The sequence below is a fragment of the Dermacentor andersoni genome, chromosome 3 (genome assembly GCF_023375885.2).
Source record: "Dermacentor andersoni chromosome 3, qqDerAnde1_hic_scaffold, whole genome shotgun sequence".
Classification (NCBI taxonomy): Eukaryota; Metazoa; Arthropoda; class Arachnida; order Ixodida; family Ixodidae; genus Dermacentor; species Dermacentor andersoni.
In genome coordinates this window covers 212,388,273-212,413,754 of record NC_092816.1, presented here as the reverse complement: position 1 = coordinate 212,413,754, position 25,482 = coordinate 212,388,273, and the positions used below count along the sequence as shown (strand labels likewise).

The 25,482-nt window shown below is 48.5% G+C and overlaps 1 protein-coding gene across 1 annotated transcript in view; it reads left to right on the top strand.

Annotated features, from left to right (window-relative positions):
• The window catches only part of LOC126524711 (uncharacterized), a 313,342-nt gene that overhangs the window by 243,046 nt on the left and 44,814 nt on the right, over window positions 1-25,482 (top strand). The window contains exon 17 of the mRNA XM_050172996.3: window positions 2,340-2,415. Coding sequence (XP_050028953.2) covers window positions 2,340-2,415 — 76 coding nt within the window. The remainder of the gene's footprint in view (window positions 1-2,339; window positions 2,416-25,482) is intronic.

Below are 25,482 nucleotides of genomic sequence, written 5' to 3'. Positions count from 1 at the left end.
CAGCCTCCGTTCCTGGCCAGGGCAAACTTCAGATGGAAAAGTGCTACCAATGTCTCGTTCGACATTCTATTTCGAAGGTTGGTTTTAATGAGTGAGACCTGGCTGAACACTCGTTCGACGGCGGAATTTGATACGGATAGTGATAGCAAAGACAGGAGGAGGGTTTGGAGTTGCGTAGGGAATGGATGGCTGCGGTGGGTGTAGGTCGACGGAAAAGGATATGTTCTACGTTGGCGTTGGAGCAGGGGCAATTCGGGCACGAAGGGTCCGAGCAAACTGCCACGTAGGCGCCATGCGGGAGGCAGAAAATTCGGCAAATTTCGGTTAGATTCAGTCCGGTGTTTTTCCTCCGTTCTGGCGCGGAGTTCACCCGCGGCGCACCGTCAACGGGAGCAAAAAGCATCTCATGCTTTAAACGTAGGGCGCCGAAAGCTCACATGTGGAGAGAGCAGCAATATATGTTTGCTGGCGGGCGGGTAGCGTTAGTTCGCGTATGGAGGCGTGTTTCCTGAGGCCAGCTTTCTTAATTGAAATTATCAAAGCGATCCTTGACCTTTTGACATCCATATGTGTTCTCTAACAGAGAAGTTGAAAATTTTTTATTTTGTAGCAGACGCGCGCAATTTCTGTATCCTGCTGTCGTCTGCATTTTGATTCCAGCGTGTTTTTCATTTGCGATGAACTATTTTTACTTTTTTTACACAGGAAGAATATGTAGCCCAAAAATAGCCAAATAGCCAAAAGAAAAATTCTGACGCCAATTGGGACAAAAAGTTGCCTAATTTGGCTATTAATAGCCCAATCTGGCAACCCTGCTCAGCGGACCAATTGCAATGCATGCTCACTGACCTGGAGCGGCAAAGAAGAAGGGTGGGTCTAAAAGTTAATCTGCAGAAAACTAAAGTAATGTTTAACTGCCTCAGAAGAGAACAGCAGTTTACGATAGGTAGCGAGGCAATGGAAGTGGTAAGGGAACACGTCTACTTAGGGCACGTAGTGACCGCGCATCCGGATCATGAGACTGAAATAATCTGAAGAATAAGAATGGGCTGGGGTGCGTTTGGCAGGCATTCTCAGATAAGGAACAGCAGGTTGCCATTATCCCTCAAGAGAAGAGTGTATAACAGCTGTGCCTTACCAGTACTGTGCCTTACCAGTACCAGTACGGGGCAGAAACCTGGAGGCTTACGAAAAGGGTTCTACTTAAATTGAGGACGACTCAACGAGCTATGGAAAGAAGAATGATGGTTCTAACGTTAAGGGATAAGAAAAGAGCAGATTGGGTGAGGGGCACAAACGCGAGTCAATGACGTCTTAGTTGAAATCAATAAAAGGAAATGGGCATGGGCAGGACATGTAATGAGGAGGGAAGACCACCGATGGTCATTAAGGGTTACGGACTGGATTACAAGGGAAGGGAAGCGTAGCAGGGGTCGGCAGAAAGTTAGGTGGTGGGTGAGATTAAGAAGTTTGCTGGGACAACGTGGCCACAATTAGCACATGACCGGGGTAGTCAGAGAAGTATGAGAGAGGTCTTTGCCCTGCAGTGGGCATAACCAGGCTGCTGCGGCTGATGATGATGTTGATGATGATGATGATGATGATGATGATGATGATGATGATGATGATGATGATGATGATGATGACAGCAAATGGGATCAAAAACAACAAATGTGGGACGAAGGTTCGCCGGCCCTGTTACCAGGCACCGAGTTAAATTTCCTGAAATGGCGGCCGCGCACGCCGGCCCTGTTACCAGGCACGAGTTAAATTTCCTGAAATGGCGGCCGCGCAGAGGAGGAGCAAAACCAAAAGAATTCTCGTTTGCTGGGTTATCATGGTACCTGCAATAACCAATGTACTCCGACATCATCTGAGATAGAACTGCGTAAGAAATGTTGCCACCACATTTTTTATGCATTTTTTTATCTGCCATCCTGTCCATATTTAAATAATGAATTAAGTTCCAAGTTTTCACATACCAAAACCACGATCTCATTACAAGTCACTCCATAGTATTAAGCGCTCTGGAATAATAAAACCAGTTAAACCAGTTACATACAAAGCGCGCACTCTCCAGCGCTATTCAATCCACTGCCGGGCCATAATAACGTAGCTTGCTTTTCACAAGACCCAGGCTGCAATACTTTGAAATGAGCTTAAGCTAGATGTTACAGGTATCGGTCAGTATAACTAATGCCCAGTGCGAAACGCTCGGGAAGCACTGATTATTTTGCGAGAAACAAGAACTGTATGCATCTACGGCAGGGAAACATTCGTAGTTTTCCTGCCAGGATAGGTGTACTGTTGAAAAGCAAGCCTTTTTTTTTTGTCCGCAGTCGCTCGCTGGTGCATGTCACGGTGGTCATGGGTTCCAACAAGAAGAAGACAATCTACACCTTTCCCAGGATACCTGTGAGTGGAGTGCCCGCTGGAAACGCTCTCTTAGATAAGACAGTGCTTGGCACTCAAGTACTGAAGACAGAATGCTAGGCGAGTTGGTTCGAGTAGTCTGATGCATTATAAGCGCTATAAAAAGGCCACGAATACATGACGACATGACAGCGCCTGTCCTGCCTTCTTCGTGCTGGGCGCCAGACTACCGACAGTAGGCAGCGACTGCCGCGAACAATGTGGCCAAGTTTTTCTCCTTTAGGTAAAAACTGCCCACCGACGCTGCTTTTCTGCACACGTGGTTTTCTTATACTGCCTTGCATGCGCGACGTGCCAACTGCGCAGGACGCCTCGCACTGCAAGTAACTTCTCGGATTTTGTGGTGTGATGTTTACTTTGACTTTTTTCGCACGCAGCGAGCAAAAGTCTTGTGAATATCAGCCAATCGCATTTATTTTCACCTTGAAAAGAAGAAGAAGAAGTATTTTAATGATTGGAAAATGCAGAGAAGTCGGCCGGATAATGGAGCATCTGGCCTGCTTCTCTACGTAAGGGAAGGGGAAGAGGGGAAGAAAAAGGGTCACAATGGGGGATGATAATGGGAGGAACGAGGTGAAGGACACATTACACAACTGGTATCAGATGCGTGAGTCCAGGCCCGTGTCACCTAGGAAACGTGAAAGTCCACGCATTGTCTCTGTCGTCTGCCAACTCTGTGGCCATGCGCCTAGCAAGAGGTCCTCCGACAGCGGTCCATTGTGTAAATGTCTCAATGTATCTGCCATTGTCAGTCTTTCGCGCGCATACTCAGGGCACACCACGAGCACATGTTCTATAGTCTCTACAGCGCCACACACTGAACAGTCCGGGGAGTCTGTCCGTCCAACAATGTGCAAATATTTGCGCGTGAAGGAGACGCCTAATCGCAGTCTGTGTATCAGGCATGTATGAGGGCGTGGAATTCCACGCAGAATAGGAAATTTCATATCGGGATCCAGCCTTTTAAGGCGGACGTGACGAGCGTCTGGCTGGGCCCAGTATCTTCTCGTCGCACTCCTCATTCATTCCGACAGGAGGCATGTGATGTCCGGTCTGGAAAATGGCACTACAGTTCGCAGGCCATTGCTGAGGGCGCGCCTTGCAGCAGCATCGGCCATCTCATTACCGTTGAGCCCACAGATTCCCGGGATTCATTGGAACACTGTGCGGTTGTGTTTTTCTTGAGCTCATGAAAGTAGCTCGGTGATCTGCAGTGCCAGAACCTGATATGCGGTGTGGCGCAGGAAGCATCCCAAAATTTGCAGCGCGGGTTTTGAGTCCGTGAAAATGCACCACTCTTGAGGTATTTCCGCTAGCAATGAAAATCCCAAGAACAGCCTCATGGGGGCCTTGCAACCTTTGACAAACCACGCTTTAAGTCATGGTGCCGCACCTTCAAGGGGGTGCGACATAACGCTAATGCACTTCTCTCGAATTTACCGCTAAATATCCACTGCATTTTTTACTGTTCTCGACCATTACCCCATGACCTTATAGTTGAACTCGATTTCCTCACAACTCATTCCGCTGATACCCCCGGTCTGGAACTTCCGGCTCCTTCTTAATTTAATGTCCTACCAAGGCCTCGAGCAAGTACAGTACTACCGTAATCGTCCGCCCTAACATTCGTTGAGATGCTCTCTTCCACTCCGGTGAGCGATGGTCAGTACGTCGTCTCATCAATTCCTGATGTATTAATAACGCGCGATGTCACTGTGCCTCACTCGCTCCTTACCGCTAACCGGACGTGCTTACCTGTAGCCAACTTTGGCTTGAGTAAGCAAGTCCGTCACAAATGCATGTCGCTGGCTGCGCTTTGTGCAGTAGAGGACGACCACAAAGCTCCGTTTGCAGTAAAGGCTCTCGTTCCGACTAATCTTCGGAGCATGTTCCTTGCCTCAAGGCTACATTGACGCATATGATCGTGACTAAGTGAGCGATCCACCGCCCCTTGGCTACCTGACCTTTGACGTTGAACATCGCCTTTTGCCCAAACTTTATTTGTTAAACTACTCATCAGCAGGCCAAGCTAGTCAAAAATAAAGATGGCACGTGGCGGTTTTTTGCATTAAAATACGACGTTTATCCTTTACCACGAATTCATTACGCTCTAGACTGTCTGCATAGGGCCAACAACGTTTCGTAAATAGACGTTTCGTTTGTTTATTGCAATATCAGTCGACGGGAAGGACCAAGAGGAGACCGTATTTTTCACTCCTGTCGGTGTGTGCCAATTCAGTCACACCTCTCGGTCTACGCAACGCCCCACTCCATACTCTTCGCCACCCGGTATTCATAGAAATAAAACAAAAGAATGTGGGGCAAGCACGCTCCTACTTATAGCAATAGCGGGCGTAAAAGCAATCCAAAATAAACCAAAAGGGGTTCGAGACTACCCAAAGCGCGTGGTTGGTAGAAAAATATTCCATTTGAAAAATAAAATTCGGGCACGGTAACGCGTAGCGTCCTAAGAGTCTTGTCAGCAAGCACAGAAAGCACTAGCGTAGGGCGTTTATTGAAACAAAACATGATTATGAGTAATAGATGGCTTGAACGAACGATGACGGGGACTGCATGTGCCCAGAACGTGAGGGCCTCCACAAAGAGCACAGGGTGCTGATGTCATCAGGAAGATTTAGGCGGCTTCCAGGTAAAACCGGAGATGCTTGGAAAAAGCATTCATGGAGGCGAAGCGATGACTGTGTTGCGATGACAGCATTTGAACGAGTGATGGAATAATCGCTTTAGGGAGTTATATGTCACATGCGTCTCTTATCTGCAGGATGTAACTTTATTTTCATCCTCGTTTGAGAGTCACATTGAGCGTCTCTCGGCTTCTATTGATTTTTTCCGTAAAGCAAGGCTGCAACTGACCACGCCTATATGTCACTTTGGCCACCGACAAGTAATCGTGCTGGGACATGTAGTTGACGCTTCCGGTATGCAACCAGACCCGCAATTTGTTTGTATTATTTTCTTGTACACTGGTCACAGAAAGGCGCTTGAAGATTTGCAGAACTGTGTTCCTACTTTGACGCTTCGTGAAAGACTGTGACCAATTGCATGACTACTTACCGACCTTCTACAGAAACATGTCCCTCTTACCAGGGGTGTCGCTGAAGCTGCCGCGCTCTCTAACCTCACCACTACGCCGCCCATCTCGGCCAACTTGGGTCCACCTGCAGAGGTTCGAACATGCGCAAGTGGTCGAGGAATGGGCTCAGTCTTGGCGCAGCACAAACTCGGTCACAATTCTGTCTTTGCCTATGCCAGCCGACATCTGACAGCTGCAGAGTACAACGGCTCGATTACCGAGAGGGAATGCCTTGCGCACTATTGAGCAGTGTCCAAATTCCATAGCACAGGCCATCACGCCCTGTGCGGGCTGCTGTCACTGAACAATCCCACGGGCCGGCTGTGTCGTTCGGCACTGCGGCTGCAGGAATATTCTTGCACAGTTGACCACAAATACAGTCACTTATGTCAAGACGCAGGCTGTTTGTCTTTTTACCCTGTAAATGAACCACCGGCAGTCACTGACGCCGATAGGTCGAAGCTAAACAGAAAAGTGGCAGACGTGATGCATCCGCAGACGTGATGTCGAAGCTAAACGGCAGAAGTAGTCCCCCAGTGTGTTCCCTTTAGCGTTTTCGCCCCCGCATGTGTTGCGTGCTTTTTAAGCGGCCACATGCTGCTGGGATAGCGCCAACCTAATGGAGAAGCGATGCGCTCCTCGATGTTTCGGGACATAGTGGGTACCCACTAGGCAGTTCGTTTGTAAATGAATATGAATGTTCCAGCAGAACACAAACCACTAGAGTTTACCTATAACAGAAAAATATTTTCAGAGGACTTACCGGACTATTGAAATGTAAGATACATTTACATATTTGAGGCACGTCGCGTTACAGAACCGCAAATAATTTTTCTTATTTTATCTTTTTTTGCCAACTCGAAAACTAGAGATTTAGTATTGCTGGACGCTTGAGGACAAAATACAGCAGACACAAAAAAGTTGCGGTTTTGCCCGAAAGGCCAAGCATCGATTGCGATTGCAAATTAGTGGACAGCTATAGGAAGTAAGGTTAGTTGTTTCATCTGCCGTATACACTTGTAAACATAGACATACCAACTAAATTAACAAGCATGGTGTCACGCGCGCCCAAGCAAACATGAACACATCTCATTCGATGATCGCGAAAATTCGCTGTCAGAACGCGGCAGCAGCAGCGAGCGAAGTCATGTTCGTGCTGTCTATAGCTTCACCGCAAAGTGAGCGCTGAGAACACAGCACCCACGCAGCTACGTGCCGTCGACGCACCTAGACTCTGCCCCAACACAGATCGTTGTCATCATACGGCCGCGCGACAGCCGCCACGAGCGCAGTTGCAGCCGGTGTAGAGCGCCGCCCCACCTCTCCTCGCTCCCCTCCCCCGGTGCCTCGCAACGTTGGGTGCCTCGCGCACGATGGAAGACTGCGCGCTTCTTTGCGTTTTCGTCTCTTTCGCGCGGACGAGATTGAGGCGCGATCGCCGGCTTCCCTCGCACGTTTTCCCTCTCACGTACAGCGTAGGGCTCGCGGCGACGATGGTATCGCCCATGCACTTTGACGGAACCTCACGGCGACGCCGACGGCAGCATTACCTTTGGAATGTCCAGGTAATTGCTCTCGCAATAATATTGAGAACATAAATTTTTCGCTACCGGATACAATGCACAAACGGAATCATACTCGAAACAGAGACAGGCGATTATGCTTGTATGCTCGGAATGGCTGATATCAAGATATTAAAGTAATAACTGCTGATAAAATCTCGCTTCATTCAAACGTGAAGTGCAGGACATCAACTGATGGTCTCATATTACCGACATAATTTCCATTTTAGTACTGTCCTGTGGCAAATTATCACTTAGAAAAATAAAGTCAGGGATGTTGGACGATATTGTGCTCGCGTGGGCGGAGTCACTATCTGATGTAAGTGGATGTTTAGCGTAAAATCACAGATTAATTAAGAATTATTCGACTTGAAATGCATGCTTTCCAATATATTTCTGACATGTTGAAACCAACAAGATGAACTGTCGTATCTGCTAGATTGTAACGCGATTTTTATTTCATCATGTTCATTCCTTGAGCTCGACCCCGTATTCCATTCTAATACCGGCAAAATTGACGATTTTAAAGCAAATATTCTGATTCCCGCGGTATTTAACGTTATGTTAGCAAATTATACTTTTACGTCTCGATTAAAAGCTTATACAAGTAAACCGAAGTCAAAACCTTTTTCTTTCTTTTTCTTTTTTTTTTTTTTGGGGGGGGGGGTGGGTTATCGGCTCCTATTTCGCTGTGCTTGTGCCTGGCGTTACGTAGCATACGGTGCGGTCTTTCGCGCTTCGGCTACGTTCATTTGCAACGCTACGGCGATGCCTTCGTTATGACGGCCGCTTCAAGACGCGAGTAATTTTGATGTCCGAGGAGCTGCGTAACTCAGCCACTGCTCGGCGTCAATGATTCGACGGTTCTCGGATGCTGGCGCCAGTGGGAGGTAAATCGGGCAATGCTTTCTATTAAATTAAAAAAAAATTTACTTATGGGGTTTTACGTGCCAAAATCACTTTCTGATTATGAGGCACGCCGTAGTGGAGGCCTCCGCGAATTTCGACCGCCTGGGGATCTTTAACGTGCACCTAAACTTAAGTACACGGGTGTTTTCGCATTTCGCCCCCATCGAAATGCGGCCGCCATGGCCGGGATTCGATCCCGCGACCTCGTGCTCAGCAGCCCAACACCATAGCCACTGAGCAACCACGGCGGGGTTCTTAGCAAAGCGGGGCCGGTTGAAAGGGCCTCGTGGTGACCTGGTACTGTTCCCGCATGAAATGGTGGTGCAGTCTTTTAAGAAGTTCTTAACCTCAAACGAGCTCGACGGCACGGATGACTTGATTCTCGGGAGATCACTTTCAGAAATAGTTTCGCTTTCGGAGACTTGGTTTGTTTCGAAGGCCTACCGAACCCCTCGAATTATACGGCCGACAGTGCCCTTGACACTGATAACAAGCTTCGCACAGTGCCAGAAACACTTACTGGGGCCGCCTTCTGTGCCTATAGTCACGAGAAATTTCGCGAAAGTGAAACTATCGCCCCACCCGCCGTGGTTGCTTAGTATCTGTGCTGCTGGGCTGCTAATCACGTGGTCGCGGGATCAAAGCCCGGCCACGGCGGCCGCATTTCGATGGGAGCAAAATGCGAAAACACCTGTGTACTTAGATTTAGGGGTACGTTAAAAAATCACAGGTGGTCGAAATTTCCGAAGTCCCCCGCTACGGCGTGTCTCATAATCAGAAAGTAGCTTTGGCACGTAAAACCCCACAATATAATATATAAACTGTCCACGAAACTGATCGCCCACGGGAAGCTCCGTCTTCTGTAGAGATGACAATGGTAAGTGAAGAGAACTCGTTTCCGGATTTGTTCCTTGAAGGGTAACATTTCTCTTTCCGTTGATCTCGCATTACGTTCGCTGTTGTATTTTTATTTTATTTTTCAATTTCGCGGGCTGGAAAGTCGGCCATTGCGTTACATTCGAATAGACAAGGTACTCTAGCATTTCATAAATGACGTTGTATATTGCCACATGACTTCTTTATCATTTTCGGGTGAGCGCTTTTAATCGTCTAAGAAATGTTATCGCTCAGCGCGCGAGATGCCCGCATGTATCGGAAGTTTCTCGAATGTTACCGACGGTTCCGTTGTAACCGAGGCTTGTGTAATCTGATTCGCGAACTATGTAGAACTTTCTGGAAGACACTCGGGCACCAGCGATTACTCTAGTACCTTCGATGGCTCATGTATAAAAGCCGACGAGCTTCAGCGGCAGACCAGATATCGACGATCGGCTACCGTGTTCGCTGCTATCGCTGTGCCGTGATGGCAACTTCCTTTTGCGGGCACAAGTTCCAAGGGAATAATTCCTGGTAGCGAAGCTTCCATAGGAGCCCATACTTTCAAAACAGTTCATCGGTGGTTCATGGGGCTTAGCGCCATTTATATGTGAAGGGAACGCTTCCGGTGGAGGAAAAAATAATGTCACGCCATATCCGTTAAAAACAGAAGTGGCGTCATTTTGTTTTCGAAGGCGCGAGATTTGTTTTGGGGGCCTGCGTTTAGAGCTATGTATTCAAATGCCCCGCTATTCGACTTGATGGGCGTTTCGAGCTTTCAGCGCGGCAAACGATGCAGGAAAAGGCCATCCTTAATCGCACCCCTGCACCGAACATACTTTCTTTTGAAGCCGACGAAAGCTTTAGGCATGTAGTGCTGGTCCTATTGTAGGACGCCATGCCCATCGGCCAGCGTAGTTGCACGAAAACAACTAAACAATTATCTAGCTGTTGTAACTCACCACTTTTCACTCAACAGGTTAAGAATAGATAAAGCTACCCGCGTCACCAAATTCAGACAAACGTCGACAAGCAAAAAAGCACAACCTGTGAGGGGGCCGTATTTCAACTGGTGAACTTTACGAGCGCGCCTTTCTGCACATTTCAAGAGCTGCATTGCATGGCGAGAGATAGCGGCGTCAAGCCCCCTGTAGCGATGGCGCTGAAAAGAAGTGTATTTATTATTACTAATAAAATTATTCAATTATTGGGTTTTACGTGCCAAAACCACTTTCTGATTATGAGGCACGCCGTAGTGGAGGACTCCGGAAATTTTGACCACCTGGGGTTCTTTAACGTGCACCTAAATCTAAGCACATGGGTGTTTTCGCATTTCGCCCCCATCGAAATGCGGCCGCCGTGGTTGGGATTCGATCCCGCGACCTCGTGCTCAGCAGCCCAACACCATAGCCACTGAGCAACCACGGCGGGTACTAATAAAATTAAATGACCTTGTATTTTCTTGACTCGTCACGAATATATAAAATTGACCAGAACATTTATTTTCGTTGAATAAATCTGTGTCTCGCTTGAATTAAAAAAATGCTTTTTCTTTCTCCTAATGTTTGTTCCCTCCTAACATAGTCGTGCTTCAATCGCTGCTCCCATAATCACCCTTGCTTAGGTCGGTGACAACTTGTACTGAACCGCTTTTCGCCCGAAGCTTCGCGACTTATTTGGACCGACCTTGCAAGTTCGCCCAATAAAAAATTACCGACGATTACGTTACTTCCTAATGCGAAATTTGAGCGCAGCAAATAAGCTGTTTCACCTTTTCGATAGATTCAGGCAAAGAAATCGAGCAACACATGTATGCGCTATCACAGAATTTTTTTTTTATTTTTCACACGTATTCCTTTAACAAAGACTCCACTAACAGTTCTTGACAGTCATGAAGGAAGCTTTGTGCTTCTGCTTCAGCCTCGCTTACTGCTGGTTGCTCTCGACGGCGGCGATGAGCCTCCGCTTCGGCGGCGCGAACGGCAGGGTCTTCTCGGCGGCGGCGCTTAGCCTCTGCTTCGGCGACGCGTACTCCTGGATCATCTCGACGGCGGCGACGGTAAGCTTCTGCTTCGGCGGCACGCACCTCTGGATTCTGACGGCGACGGCGCTGGGCCTCTGCTCTGGCAGCTCGTTTAGCAGCAGCAGCAGCAGCAGCAGACGGAGGACTTCCATCGGTCGTCTCGCTCATGGCTCAGAAAGAACTGGCAGATAATTTCGCAGTGGCGAACGGCAGCGGCAATTTCGGCTCGGGCGGTGCACATATACAGATCCGCCGCCACCGATCTGGCTCTCTGATTGCCACCGCACAGGGCGAACGGCAGCGGCAATTTCGGCTCGGGCGGTGCACATATACAGATCCGCCGCCACCGATCTGGCTCTCTGATTGCCACCGCACAGGGGTTGCATTGGAGGAGGAGCGAAGAAAGGAATTAAGTTCGAGCCGGCGCTTTGACAACCGGAGACTCGCAGGAAGAGGGGGGAGGGGGGCGGCGTGTACACCCAGCGGCAAACGATGGGGGCAGAAGCGCGCGCAGCAAGCGGACAACACGATAAAGGGAGGAGGGAAGAGATAGCAGCGACTGACTGATGCCGCTGACGCCGATAGTGAGTCAACCCCAGCTGCGGAGTTGGTTTCAGGGACAACGCCGCCGATGCCGACACAAACAATATGATACCCTCGCTTCCGCAGCGCTAAGAACCAGGTCTAGCCGTGGGAAGGTGGTCACGTATTCGTCGACGTGCCGGGGCCTACGTGAAATAACCGGCGCGTCGGCAACTGAAGAGCACCCTATCCGCCACACAAGAACAGGGGGGGGGACCCTTTCCTCCTCTTTCTGCATGGCGGCGACGGTGTTCTATGCAGTCACGTTATCTTGACTCTCTAGCGGCGTCAGCGGCATCCAGCGGTATCAGTCGGTCGCTGCTAGCGCTGGGGGGATGAAAGGGGTGCGGAGCTGGTTACGAGGCCGACGACAACGCCGACGACGACGCGAAACCCAGGAACGGACGCCAAAGAGCTGCGCTCTAAAAGTCAGTTTCGTCATTCACTGTTTTACAGCTGTATTATTCACCGTCACTACTACGTGACATCTGGAGGAGGTGCTAGTGCGTTCATGTACGGAACGCCTTCCGCAAAGCCGTGAGCCGAGCCCGAGCCACGAAGACAGCACCAACGTCGCCAAGGACCAGCGAGCTAGGCGCTGGCTGCAACGACTACGCCCGGAGCACGGACTTTTGCCTGAGAAGACCTGGAAGTGCACGGCCACGACAGCAGCTACAATCACAACCCCGGTGTCATCAACTCCGATCCCTCTGCAGCAACCCAGGGAGCCACCGACGTTCCGCGGTTAAGCATTCGAGGACCCGGAAAGCTAGCTGGAGACATATGAGAGGGTCGCTACGTTTACCATCTGGAACAATGACGACAAGCTGCGGCCTGTCTTTTTCGCATTGGAAAATGCCGCCAGGACGTGGTTCCAGAATTGAGAAGCAGCCTTAACGACGTGGGACCTGCTCCGAAGCGGCTTCCTGCTCACATTCACAAGCGTCGTACGGAAAGAGCGGGCCCAATCTCTACTTGAAACCAGAGTACAGCTGCCTAATGAGACCATCGTGGTCTTTACGGAAGAGACGAGCTGTCTATGCCACCACGCCGACCCGGAAATGTCCGAAGAGAAGAAAGTCCGCTTACTCATGTGTGTTGTGAACGAGGAACTTTTCTCCAGAATGATACGAAGCCCAACGAAGACCGTCGACGAGTTTCTTCGCGAGGCCACCAGCATCGAGAAGACACTCGAAATGCGCAACCAGCAATTCAACCGCCGCACGAACTCAAGTGCGCCAAAGTGCAATCACTGGCCACCGAGGACCTGCGCGGTGCTATCAGAGTGGCCGTGCGGGAGGAACTTCAGAAGCTGTTCCCTCCATCAGAGCCTCAAGTAGCTTCGATTGCCGACGTCGCATGAGAGGAACCCAACAATCACTCGGAGTACTTCAATCACTGCAGCCTTAACCGGAAGCAATGACGTACGCCGCCGTCGCCCGCCGTAAATATAACACTCCGCACCTGCGCAAGGGCTCTGTAACGACGCAGTTCCGCCGCCGCCGCCACCTGCGCGCCCACCCGTCGTCCAGCGAAAGTGCCAAAAGAAGACAGATCTCTTGCACGCCTGACCACCGCCTGCTCTGCTACAACTGCGGAAAGCGGGTCACGTCTACCGCCGATGGCCATACAGGGGGATGGGACTGCGAGGGTTTGCCGTTAACGCGTCATGACCACAGCTGTGCGAACGACCTCGCAATATCGCCGACTACCTTGCTGCCACTCAGTGGAACCCACGACGACTGTCCCGTTCGCCGTCACCCGGCCGCTACATGCCACCGTCCATACACTGGCCCAAGCCGGGGCCGGTCCGTCAGCCCATATCCGGAAAACTAAAAGCAGCAACCTATGGAGGTGCGGTTGCTGTTCGTCGAACTGACGAAGATCTTCCGCCACCGAGGAAGACGGCGAAGAGACTATCTCGACGACGTAGCGACGCGGCGCCATCCTGACGAAGCCTAGAAACAAAGAATACACCGACCGAATACCTAACGACGCGACGTACCAACCACACCAACCACACGTCGACGCGATGCGGCGTTGATCCGACGCTAGGACCTAACTGCAACGCAAGACAAAGAACCACCGACTTCGACGTGCTTATCGACAGCCAGGCAGTCACTACCTTAGTGGACAAAGGAGCCGAGTACTAGTCATCAATGGATTGTTCGCCGCCAAGCTGAAGAAAGTCAAGACTTCATGGGATGACCCTCAAATTCAGACAGCTGGAGGACAAGTCATAACGCCGAAGCGAATCTGCACGGCAAAAATTACAGTTCATGACCGGACCTATACTGCAATGCTCGTTGTCCTCCAACAGTGCTCGCGAGAACTAATTCTAGGCACGAACTTCCTGAACGAACACGGTGCCATCATCGACCTGAGGTCAAAGTCGATAACGCTGTCGACAGACCAAATGATACCGAGAAAGTCCTTTCCGTCAGCGTGCTTTTAATGTACATGAGGACCAGGTCAGCGTCACGCCTCGCTCCAGCATTCCCATTTCTGTCGGTAGCAAGACACCTGCAGACGTACAAGGCATCATCGAGAGCGACCAATGTCTACTACTCGACCGTGATATTTGAGTCACTAGAGGGATCGCTCGACTGCACGGAGAGAAAGCGAAAGTGATGCTGACAAACTGCAGCTAGGAGTTCAAGCACATCAACAAGCACACGACAATCGGATACATCGAGATTATTGTTGAAACCAGATATGCGTTTGTCCTCACGGATTCTGCCGCATCTCTCCCGAGGACCATAGTTGTCGAATCAGAGTTTGACATAGATCGAAGTCTCCCACTGAGTAAACAGCAACAGCTCACATGTCTTGTGCGACGACACAGACTCGTTTTCGACGCATCGAGGATTCGACAAACACCACTTTCAAGCATCGCATAATAACTGAAGAGTATGCACGACCAATCTGCCAGAGTCCTTACCGAGTTTCGACGCGAGAACGTGAAGCTATTAGGCAACAAGTGGTTGAAATGCTGCATGACGACATTATCCAGCCGTCAAAAAGTCTGTAGGGATCTCCTGTAGTCTTGGTGAACAAAAAGGACGAAACCCTAACTTTCTGCGTCGTTTATCGTCGACTGAACAAGATCACGAAAAATGGACGTATACCCCCTCCCACGGATAGATGACTTATTGGGTCGGCTCTGCAAAGCTAAATACTTCTTGTCGATAGACTTCAAGTCTGGCTATTGGCAAATAAGAGTTGACAAGAGAGATCGCGAAAAGACCACCTTCATCATTCCATACGGCCTCTATGAATTCAGGGTTATGCCATTTGAACTATGCTCGGCACCTGCAAAAGTTCCGGCTCGTGTTGGACACGGTGTTACAAGACTGAAGTGACAGATCTGTCTTGTTTACTTGACTGACGTCGTCCTCTTCGCCCGACATTTCGATGACCACCTTAGGCTGCTTGCGACAGTACTAGAGGCTATCAAGTCCTCAGGCCTCACACTGAAGCCGGAAAAGTGCTGCTTCGCTTACGATGGGCTTCTGTTCCTTGGCCACGTCGTCAGCAAAACTGGAGTCCGCCCCGACCTGCACAAGACAGCTGCCATCGCAAAGTTCGCACAGCCCATCGACAAGAAGGCAGTGCATAGGTTTCTTTGCATGTGTGCCTACTACAAGCACTTTCTCAAGGACATTTCACGCATCGCTGAGCCGCTGACACATCTAACTAAATGTGACATCGAATCCCAATGGGAAACGCCGTAGGCCGACGCATTTCAAGAACTTAAATGACGGATGCAGTCGCCACCAGCACTTCCACGAGGACGCCCACACCGAAATCCCCACTGATGTCAGTAGTCTACGCCTCGGTGCCGTCGTAGTCCAGAGGAAAGATAGCTTACGCTAGCCGGTCACTGTCAAAAGCGGGAGGAAATTATTCTACCACCGAAAAAGAATGTCTCGCCATCATTTGGGCTACAGCAAAATATCGCCCTTACCTATATGGCAGGCCATTCAAAGTAGTCAGCGACCATCAAGCGTTGTATTGGCTATCGAATTTAAATGACACCTGAGGACGGCTGGCACGGTGGAGCCTCAGACTGAAAGAATATGACACAGCTGTAAACTACAAATCCAGACGAAAATAGCCTCATGCCGATTGCCTATCACACACCCCCGTTAACCCGCTGTCGCAAGATGACGAGGATGACGACCCCTTTCTTGGAAGAATAAGCCCGGAAGACTTCGTTGAACAGCATCGAGCAGGCTCAGAGCCAAAAAGCCTCGTGGAGTATTTGTAAGGGCACACCGACGTTGTCGCTAGGGCATTTAAGCTAGGATTCTCTTCCTTCTCGCTTCAAAACAACCTAATCGTAAGGAACTTTTCACCAGTCCTCGCCAACTACCTTTTTCTTGTATATCTACCTCAGCGCTATACATCCAGAAGTACTGCATGCCCTACTTGACGATCTGACCGCTGGACATTTCTGATTCTTCCGGACGTTATCGTGGATACAGGAAAAGAATTACTGACCGCGCCTGCCCGCCGACATCACTGGTTACGTGAAGACATGCTGAGACTGTCAGCGACGCAAGACACCACGGTCATGGCCAGCGGGATTACTGCAGCCGATCAAGCCTCCTTGCCGACCGTTTCAGCAGACCGGGATCGACTTGTTGTGACCCTGTCCGACATCAACATACGGAATTAAGCGGATCTTCGGGGCGACGGGCTACTTCACCCGCTTCACTGAAACGGAAGCTCTGCAGAAATGTAGCGTATCCAAAGTGGCCAAATTCGTCCAGAACATCCTGCTGCAACATGGCGCCCCAGAAGTTCTCAGCACCGTCAGAGGAACGGCCTTTACAGCGGAGCTCACCCAAGTCATTCTGCAATACAGCCAGACAAGTCACAGGAGGACAACTGCCTACCACCCACTGATCAATGGTATTACGGGGGCGCCTGAATAAGAGCCTCGCTAACATGATGGCAATGTACGTCGACGTCGAAATAAACTTGGGATGCCGTCCTGCCATACGTAACCTTCGCTTACAACACCGCGGTGCAAGAAACAACACAGGTCACGCCGTTCAAGCTGGTTCACGGCAGGAACCAGGCGACGACTGTCGACGCCATGCTGCCGCACGTCATCGACGAAGATAACACGTCGCCACCTATCTTCAGTGTGCCGAAGAATCCCAAAAGCTTACCCACCTGCGGATCAAGAACCAGCAGAGGACGGACAGCCGACACTACAACCTTCGACGACGCTTCGTCGAGTACCAGCCCGGCGATCGCGTTTGGGTATGGACCCCAATACGCCGACGAGAACTTAGCGAGAAGCTCTTACGCCGCTATTTCGCACCCTACAAGATCATCCGACGCCATGGCGCATTCGACTATGAGGTCGTACCATACGGCATTTTGCTATCACAGTGGCCCCGCAAACCACCTGAAATAGTCCACGTTGTGCGACTTAGAGGCCCGACCACAAGGAAAAAATCTTCCACGGATTTTCGGCGCCATCGCCAACCGGCATCACACGACGGCGGTCGGCGGCATTGAGTACAATGCGCCGCCGCTTCAAGCTCGCTCGTCGCCGCTGTACTGAGCAGGCCAGAGCACCGACGGTGGAAGTGGCGGTAGAAGCAAGAGGCAAAGAGACGATGGCCTCCGAAACGGTGCCATGCACCATGTTACCAAGCCCGGGTACCACTTACAGACCAAGCTTCCGGCGTCTTCACGGCAGTCATGGCGCTTCCTCGAAGCGAAGAGAAGCGGGGACGTAAGGCCTAAGCTACAGCCGCATCTGAAATAGTCCATTTTCCTCGTTCTCGCAATTTTTACAGCAGTTATTGAGCACCCACGGGAATAGTTATCAAAGGCAGAAAGCCAGTATACACTTCCAGATCTCATCAGTGCACCCGCCGTGGTTGCTCAGTGGTTATGGTGTTAGGCTGCTGAGCACGAGGTCGCGGGATCGAATCCCGGCCACGGCGGCCGCATTTCAATGGGGGCGAAATGCGAAAACACCCGTGTACTTAGATTTAGGTGCACGTTAAAGAACCCCAGGTGGTCGAAAATTCCGGAGTCCTCCACTACGGCGCGCCTCATAATCAGAAAGTGGTTTTGGCACGTAAAACCCCATAATTAATTTAAATCTCATCAGTGCATGCAATTGTCGACAGGAACGGATGGAGGACAGGATGCGTGTGTTGTGTTTACGAGAGCGTCGGAAGAAATATTTTAGGCCGTCGACTTCGTGATTTTCTATGCTGCGCTTCGCTTATGCTTTGAAAACGAGAAGTCCATCATATACACGTGCGTTCTGAGCACGACGCATGTTCAGGGCGTTGCGCAATGAAAAATGTCTTAACGGCGGACTTAGCGTGCGCGACTTGTATGTGTTCCGTGGGTGCGTTTGGTTCGTTGCGGCGAAATGGTGAACGCCAGTCCTTTACAACTTTCAGAAGTGATGACGCGATCAGTAGCGATAACTTCCCCTACAAAAAGGGTTGTTAAATTTCAATTGTTGATTTGTTGTACTATCATTGATTCAATGGACTCTCCACAAAATTTCAACCTTCATTGAGCTAGCACAATGGTAGTTCACCAAAATTTTATTCATAACTACACAATAACTTTTTATCGATGAAATAATGTTGATTTTTCATTGTGAAACGTCAACAAATCGACCGAGTTAAAGAGGCGACATAAAATTTGCACGATAACATACTGTAAGGTTATTTTGTTTAGGCTACTACTTGAAATAGTGTAATTGAGTTGGCCAGAGCTTGAACTAAGTATTAAAAAAGTTTCTTTCACAGTCAGTTGCACTTTTAAGTGCAGAATAAAGGCCACTGCAATATAATGCACTCTTTCAGTATTGACCCGCTGCAGCCCCAAATGCACAGTATCCTGAGAGGTTCACAATTGCAATGTGCGCTATAACTGCAATGAAAGACGTGAAAAAGATTGAGTGCAGATGTTGCAGTGTAAAGCTTGAACATTCTACTACCAAGGAGAGAAGTTCATCTCACTGTGCAAAGTACAGGGTGTTTTTTTCTCTTTAGCTCCACCAAGTTTTTGAAATTGGAAATTGTTTACCATTCCAGGGTACAGATTGGTGGCCTCTAAATACAGCGTAATTGCCGCACTTATATGCGTAATTTTCGAAGTTACGATTATTAACTTTCTAATTATCAACCATAGGTGGCTACAGCAAATGAGTACATTGGGACCCGTGCTCAACAATACCTATCCAGACGATCAAATTTTGAATAGCGGATTTCATATGGGAGCTTCGCGAACAATTAGTTCCCCTTGGCAGGCTCCTTGAAGCCGAATTGGCTGGAAAAAGGGCGTCGGTGTCATCGATGTAGCTTCATGCTTTCCTCAATGCATGCAGAAGCATCCGAAATACTGACAAGAAACTGGTTTCTTAACATTTGTTTCGAGCCTATCGGTACGTCGATATACGCATCGTACTAGTGCTTACCAAAATGTCTATTACGTGGCATAGCAATGTATCACACCGACACACAGTCTGCGGAAAGGCGACCTCGCGTAAATTTACGCTATTACATTACGGCAAGATATGCAATAAAATGCAGTGCAAGCGCATTCAGACCGCCACTTGGCAGAGGTCATGCGACCAACTAAAATGATGATGATGAGGATATTTATCGGCATCAAAAACCTTTGAAACAGGGCAGAGACAAATAGGCACCTAGTCTGTTGGATTTATTCAGGTTTTACACATCTAAATCACGACAAAGACGCGGCTCTTGGAGACTCATGTTCGCACCAGCAAGCGCGACCTGCCCGTCGCCACAACACATTTGTCGATTGATGCCGTTCGCCTCTTCTCGCGCCATCGCTGCCGACAAAAATAACCTTTAGCGCATCGGTTAAGCAGCTTAGCTTTGCCACTGCATTCGCGCGACTGAAAAATTGAGCACTGAGTGAATGAGTCAAGCCAGTAGTGAATCGCGACCATTTGCGACCACTCGCTTCATGACCAACTTGATCGAATTGTAGCCTGCGAGATCAGAGCGATGTGGAGTCTCCCAGGAGATCTCGGAGGCTATGCCTTAACGTTACCTTCGATAGTGAAGCATTGAGTCAACGCAGACAATTGTTATTCGCGCAATGACGTACTTTATTTTATTACACTTTGTGTATAGCTGACAACATCGCAAAAAAATTACGCGAGTTTTTCTCGAACGAAATATCTTTGAAAGTTTTTCACCAAACATAGCGAAATCTAAAAAAGTTATCAAGCGACATTGCTATTGTTTCTTTGTGTTGTTGTGGTTTGCGTGTTTGGACCGTTTGGCCATAAAGTAACACAGTAAACGTAAAGAGTGGACACTCCCATAGGCAAGCTAAATATACCTGGTAGCGAAGCTTCCATAGGAGCCTATACGTTCAAAACATGGCGGTCCATCGGTGGCATAGAGTTACTATACTGACTCTAGAGGACAGGCTACCCATAAAGCCCATGCATTGAAATCGGGAACCGCAAAAGCGCCGCCATGTTGCTACGCGTCGATGTTGCCAGCTCCTGAGACGCTTGCTAGACTTGGTGACAGTAGTCAGTTTTAATCCGGCAACCGTAGCAGCGTAGCAGCATGGCGTCTCGCTTGTAGTGTCGTGATGTGTGCGTGCAGCCGTGTGTTTGGGCTTTATAAGTTGGTTCTTTATTCTATGTTGCGGGACGGTGTGGGTGTGGTCCATGTTGGCCGTGCAGGTGGCAGTTATGCAAACGAGGCATGATCCTGTTGAAGTTTCCAGTGGTATGAGGTTTGCAGCGGTCACGCCTGTTGCAGGAGTGTCACTCGACGAGGTTACAAGCTCGAAGCTGTGGTCAGATTCCTCGTTGGCGTTCCGTAATTCTCTTCGCACGGGCGCGGTACGTTGCAAAAGCCGCTTTCGCGATCTATCGTCGCGACGATAGATCAGGTATTTTTATTATTATAAGTACTGATCCAGCTGTAGGGCGCATGTAACCGACAGACGGAAGTCTCAGGAGAGCACCTGAGATTATAATAAAGCAGGCGGCGCAGGAACTCCAGGGCACCCAAGGGACAGTGGGGGGATCAAAGGTCGAAGCAGAACGCTGCGTAGGTTGGGGCCGCCGAGGTAGGTGTGTGCCAGGGAGTCTTCGCACGGACAGCTCCCCTGGCACGCGCAGCAGTGCCTCGCAAGGTCGAGATACTTTAAAGGCACCTGCGCCCATGATCTTTCTTTTGCCTCGGTGCAGTGAGCACGATTAACGAGAATAATATGGAGGGCATCCGGTGCAGTTGCGAATGCGTCATGGCAAATGTAGCTCGCGTTGCCTGGCGTGTGTAGTAATATCAGAGTTGGTTGTATGAACTTTATGCATAATACGCTTCGTTACGGTACCTTAACGGAATGGGTCTAGAGGACGGTGTTGGTACATTTTTTCGTACCGCCCTAATCCTATACCCCCCACTACAAACACACGCACATACCCCCCCCCCCCCCTTTTTATGTATACATACAATTCCTTGCCATGACGGATCATAGCCTGCTTTATTTTTGAAAAATAGAGGAGGCTATGGACGGAGTGACCAGTTCAAGTTGTCAACTTGTCAGTAACTGTCATAGGATTCACTGTAATAAGCATAATTTCACGATCGGATTATTTACTTTCATTTTTTGTTGTAACACTGAGGACTACATAGAACTTTATTTTGTATATGTGAGAAAAGTATGTGGATATCACGAGCTTAAGCCAATGTGCGATACACAGACAAAGCAGCTGCTACAACATGAACTGCATTGAGGGCTGCACAACACATACGTAATTAATGGTCCAAAATATAGGTTGAAGCTTCAAAATACGCTCTGTAGTACTGCAAAATATAACATATATTGTATGTGTACAATAAATGTTATAAAAAACAATTCATCAATGTCCCATTTGCCTTCAAGTTTATTATCAAGTTCAAGTTTACTGAAGTTTATTATGAGCATATGTACAACAGGAATCTACTGACGCAACCGCAGTCAATGTGGCTGTTCGAGGTGTGCTGGCTGCCTCAGTGTAAGAAAAAGAAATTGGGTGAATGTCGACACCAGTGCCACTGCTTCTTGCCTCTGACCTACACGTGCCTCCGCGGCATCTTTGTGCACAAGAGTGCTGTCGTGGCGAGGCGTAGGAGTCATCCGAGAGAAAGAGTATTGTTTACATGGAGAAGTGGCTGTTTACATTGCCTGTCGCTTTCCCTCAAATGTTTCCTTGGCGACTGGGGTGAGACACCCGCAGTCAAGGTGGCTGTTCGAAGTGTGCTGGCTGCCTAAATGAAAGGAAAAGAAAGAAATTAGATTAATGTCGATACCCGTGCTATTGCTTCTTGCCTGCATTTGCCTCTACGGCCTCTTGGCTTGCGGAGTCTGTATGAGGGAGCTGCTGTGGCTAGGCGTAGGCATTGTCTAAGCAAAAAGAAAAGGCCATTCAAATGGGGAATTATGGAAATAAATGCAGTTATGACTGCTTCTTGCACTCTTCTTGCCTAAAAGTTTTCAAACATAGTGTCCAGTACACACCAGCACGTTGACTGCTTCTGCTTTTTACCTGCAGGTGTTGCGGCGAGATCCTTAGTATGGCTGCGTGCAGCATCGTAACACTTGGTGGAGGCATTTGAAGTGGTAGCCAAAAATATAAAGAATTATCCTTGTCTGCATGAATGCTTTCAATTTCTAAATGCAGTGGTAACTATCACTATTAGTGCAAGACCCCCCACATCGATGCGGCAAGTGCCATAGCTCGAAACTGAATTTTTCCTTTAGAGTTTCACAAGGCATCTGATATGTGCACATTAGATGTGATGTATTTGTTTTTATTTATCCCAGTGTGGAGAGAGCATCATTAAATTGTTTTTTTATTTTTGCGTGTATGTTTTGGTTTATTTCTGAATTTATCAAGCAGCAGTCTCATGATGCTAAAGTGACATGTAATGACAATCAGCTTCTTTTTTTTTTGCAGAAGAACAACGCATTTCCTGACCCATTGCTTAACATCCCCTCACTCGTATAATTTTGCAGAGTATTCTACCTATATTGACTTGCTTGACCTCCACTAAAGAGTCTTGCATTTTCAAATACGACTCTTTCCTTAATATTATTCGACACTTCTCGTAATTTCTGTACCTTGGGCTTCTGATACTCTGCATTCACCATTTTTGCTTGTTTCTGACTAGAAATATCTTCTTTAATTAAGAGCTTAAATTTTACCTTTGGAACACACGGAAGGGCTTGCCATTGCATATCTGCATAACAGGGAAACATGTTTCATTAAACATTTGCAAAATCCAATTGAAGATTGATGAATGCAGCTTGCAGCGTGATATGACTGAATGAGCCATAAAAGTAACTCATCTCACTTGGTAAATTAAAGCACATATTAGTGCGATGTACAAGATACGTTACACTAACGTGGTGGTTTCTCTTGCTTATACAGCAAAATAATGGGTGCGCGAGAAAAAAATTATTTTTGCATACCCGTTGTACACACTGATTTAAGGAAAATGAGCTGGAGCTGTCCACGTGATCTACTTATTTTACCTGCGAGTATGGTCAACAAAAATGTGTCCCAGCTGCTTAGTGGTATTTGAGATTATATCAGTATTGGATATGTGCCTGTTGTCTAAAATAATTGAGTATTGAAAATGCTCGCAGGGATCTGATGTGCATATCTGCAGTTTATGGATACATGTGAAAGACTCAACATCAAGTGCAAGTGAACGGTCCCACAGGCCTGGAGTCGATCATGCAAATAGATTCGCTGCACAAATTTGTGACCAGAAAAGATATTCCACATGAAATGGCATGCAAGGAAGTGTTGAAAATATTGCACAGTTAATAAAACGCCTACGCTATTAATATGTGGGTTGATGCACTCGTTATGCAAAACGGAGGTGAGGCGTGCAGACAGGACACAAGAGTGGAGTATTTACAAGCGAACAACACGAGCGCCGCCCACTTCTCTACTTTAGTGTCCTGTATGCACGCCTCACCTCTGTTTTGCATAATGAATCCTTACCAACTAGCTCAGCTTTCTGTCGTTCTAAGTCTCGATGCACTCTATTTCGTCCGCATGAGGCACTCGCCTCTTGATTACTTCGTGGCAGATAAATACTCGTCATCAGGCAGTTTTTCTGCTGTGGCCTTTATAGAAGCATGATTGTTCAAAGTGCAACAATTAAACGGATTCTTTGAGTTGTTTGTGGCTTCGCCAGTACAATTCCAATGCGCTGGTCCGCCTGTCCAGCAATTTCCTACTGAAGGGAAACCTGCATATAACAACACCGCTCCGCATGTAGAAAAATGCTCTATCGTGACGCTTCTCAAACAATTGTGATGCACCACAAGAGCTGCCTACTCGCGTGATATTCTCAACAAGGAGATACATTCGTTTACTTACGTGTGAAGGTATATGCCAGAGCACTTCGGGGCTTCGGTGGCACATAAGGCACGAGTGTGCCGTAGCGTCCGATGTCGACGCGCGATCGCATGTCAAACCTAAACTGTACGAAACTACTACGCATCCCAAAAACAGATTCGAAACCGAAATTCGGGTGATCCTTTATTGCATGAATGCGTACATCGTGATTTACATAAGTCACGGACTTAGCGATCGCTTTCTGTAAACTTAATATTACCGCACCACCTTCATAAAGCCATCAGGTATGCGTTTTTAGATGACAAAGCATAAGGTGACCTGTACTTATTTTCAGCTCTTTCAGTAGTAATTGCGCTGGCCACATTGACCAGTAGCAACAGGGCGGCGCCCTAGAGGTTCCAACTTTTCCGGCCCAGCTTTTCTCAAGAGTCGTTCTACTAACTCTATGATCGGTGGTTCATGGGGCCTAGCGCCATCTGTATGTGGTGGGAACACTTCCGACGGAAGAAAAAATTATGTGATGCCATGTCCGTTAAAAGCAGAAGTGACGTCATTTTGTTTTCGAAGGCGCGAAATTTGTTTTGTTGTCCTGCTTTTGGAGCTATATATTCAAATGCCCCGCCATTCGACTTGATGGGCGTTTCGAGCTTTCAGCGCGGAAACGATGCAGGAAAAGCCAGCCGTACGGTTGTCGAAATCGCACCCCTGCACAGAACATACTTTTTTTGGAGGCCGATGGAAGCTTTAGGTGCAGTGTGCTGATCCTGTCGTCGGACGCCAAGCCCGTCGGCCGACGCAGTCGCACGAGAACAACTACACAATTATCTGGCGGTCGTAACTCAATGCTTTTGACTGAACAGATTAAGAAGCGATGAAGCTACCCGCGCCCCCAAATTCAGACAAACTTCGACAAGCAAGAAGGCACAAACTGTGAGGGGGGCGTATTTCAACAGGTGAACTTTACGAGTGCGCCTTTCTGCCCATTTCAAGACGTGCAATGCATTGCGAGTGATAATGGCGTCAACGCCTCCCTAACGATGGGCGCTGAAAATAAATGCATTTATTAATAGTAATAAAATGGAATAAACTTGAATTTCCTAACTCGTCACGAATATATAAAATTGACCAGAAATTTTATTTTCGTTGCATGAATCTAACCCTGTCTCACTTGAATTAAAAAGCGCTTTTTTCCCCAATGTTTGTTCCCTCCAAACATAGTCGCGCTTCAATCGCTGCTCCCATAACCCCCCTTGCTGATGTCGGTGACAATCTGTACTGAACCGCTTTTCGCCCGAAGCTTCGCGACCTGTTTGGATCGACCTTGTCATAGGCGCCTGCGGCCGACTTTGGAATCCTAGCGGAATCGGCGAAACCCACCAGACTCCGAGATGGTCGCGCACGCCGCCGACTATTGGAGGCCCTAATTTCAGTTTCGTTTCTTTTTTTCTGGTGACCCATAACGTTGCTTAAATCGGGTGATTTCAAGCAGGCGCTTGTAGCGCTGTTTATATGTTGTGACGGCGTGACCACGACCGCGCAGGTGTGTTTCACTTCATGTGAGCTTCATTTAAGTTCATATTTGCTGTTTCAAGCTGTAACT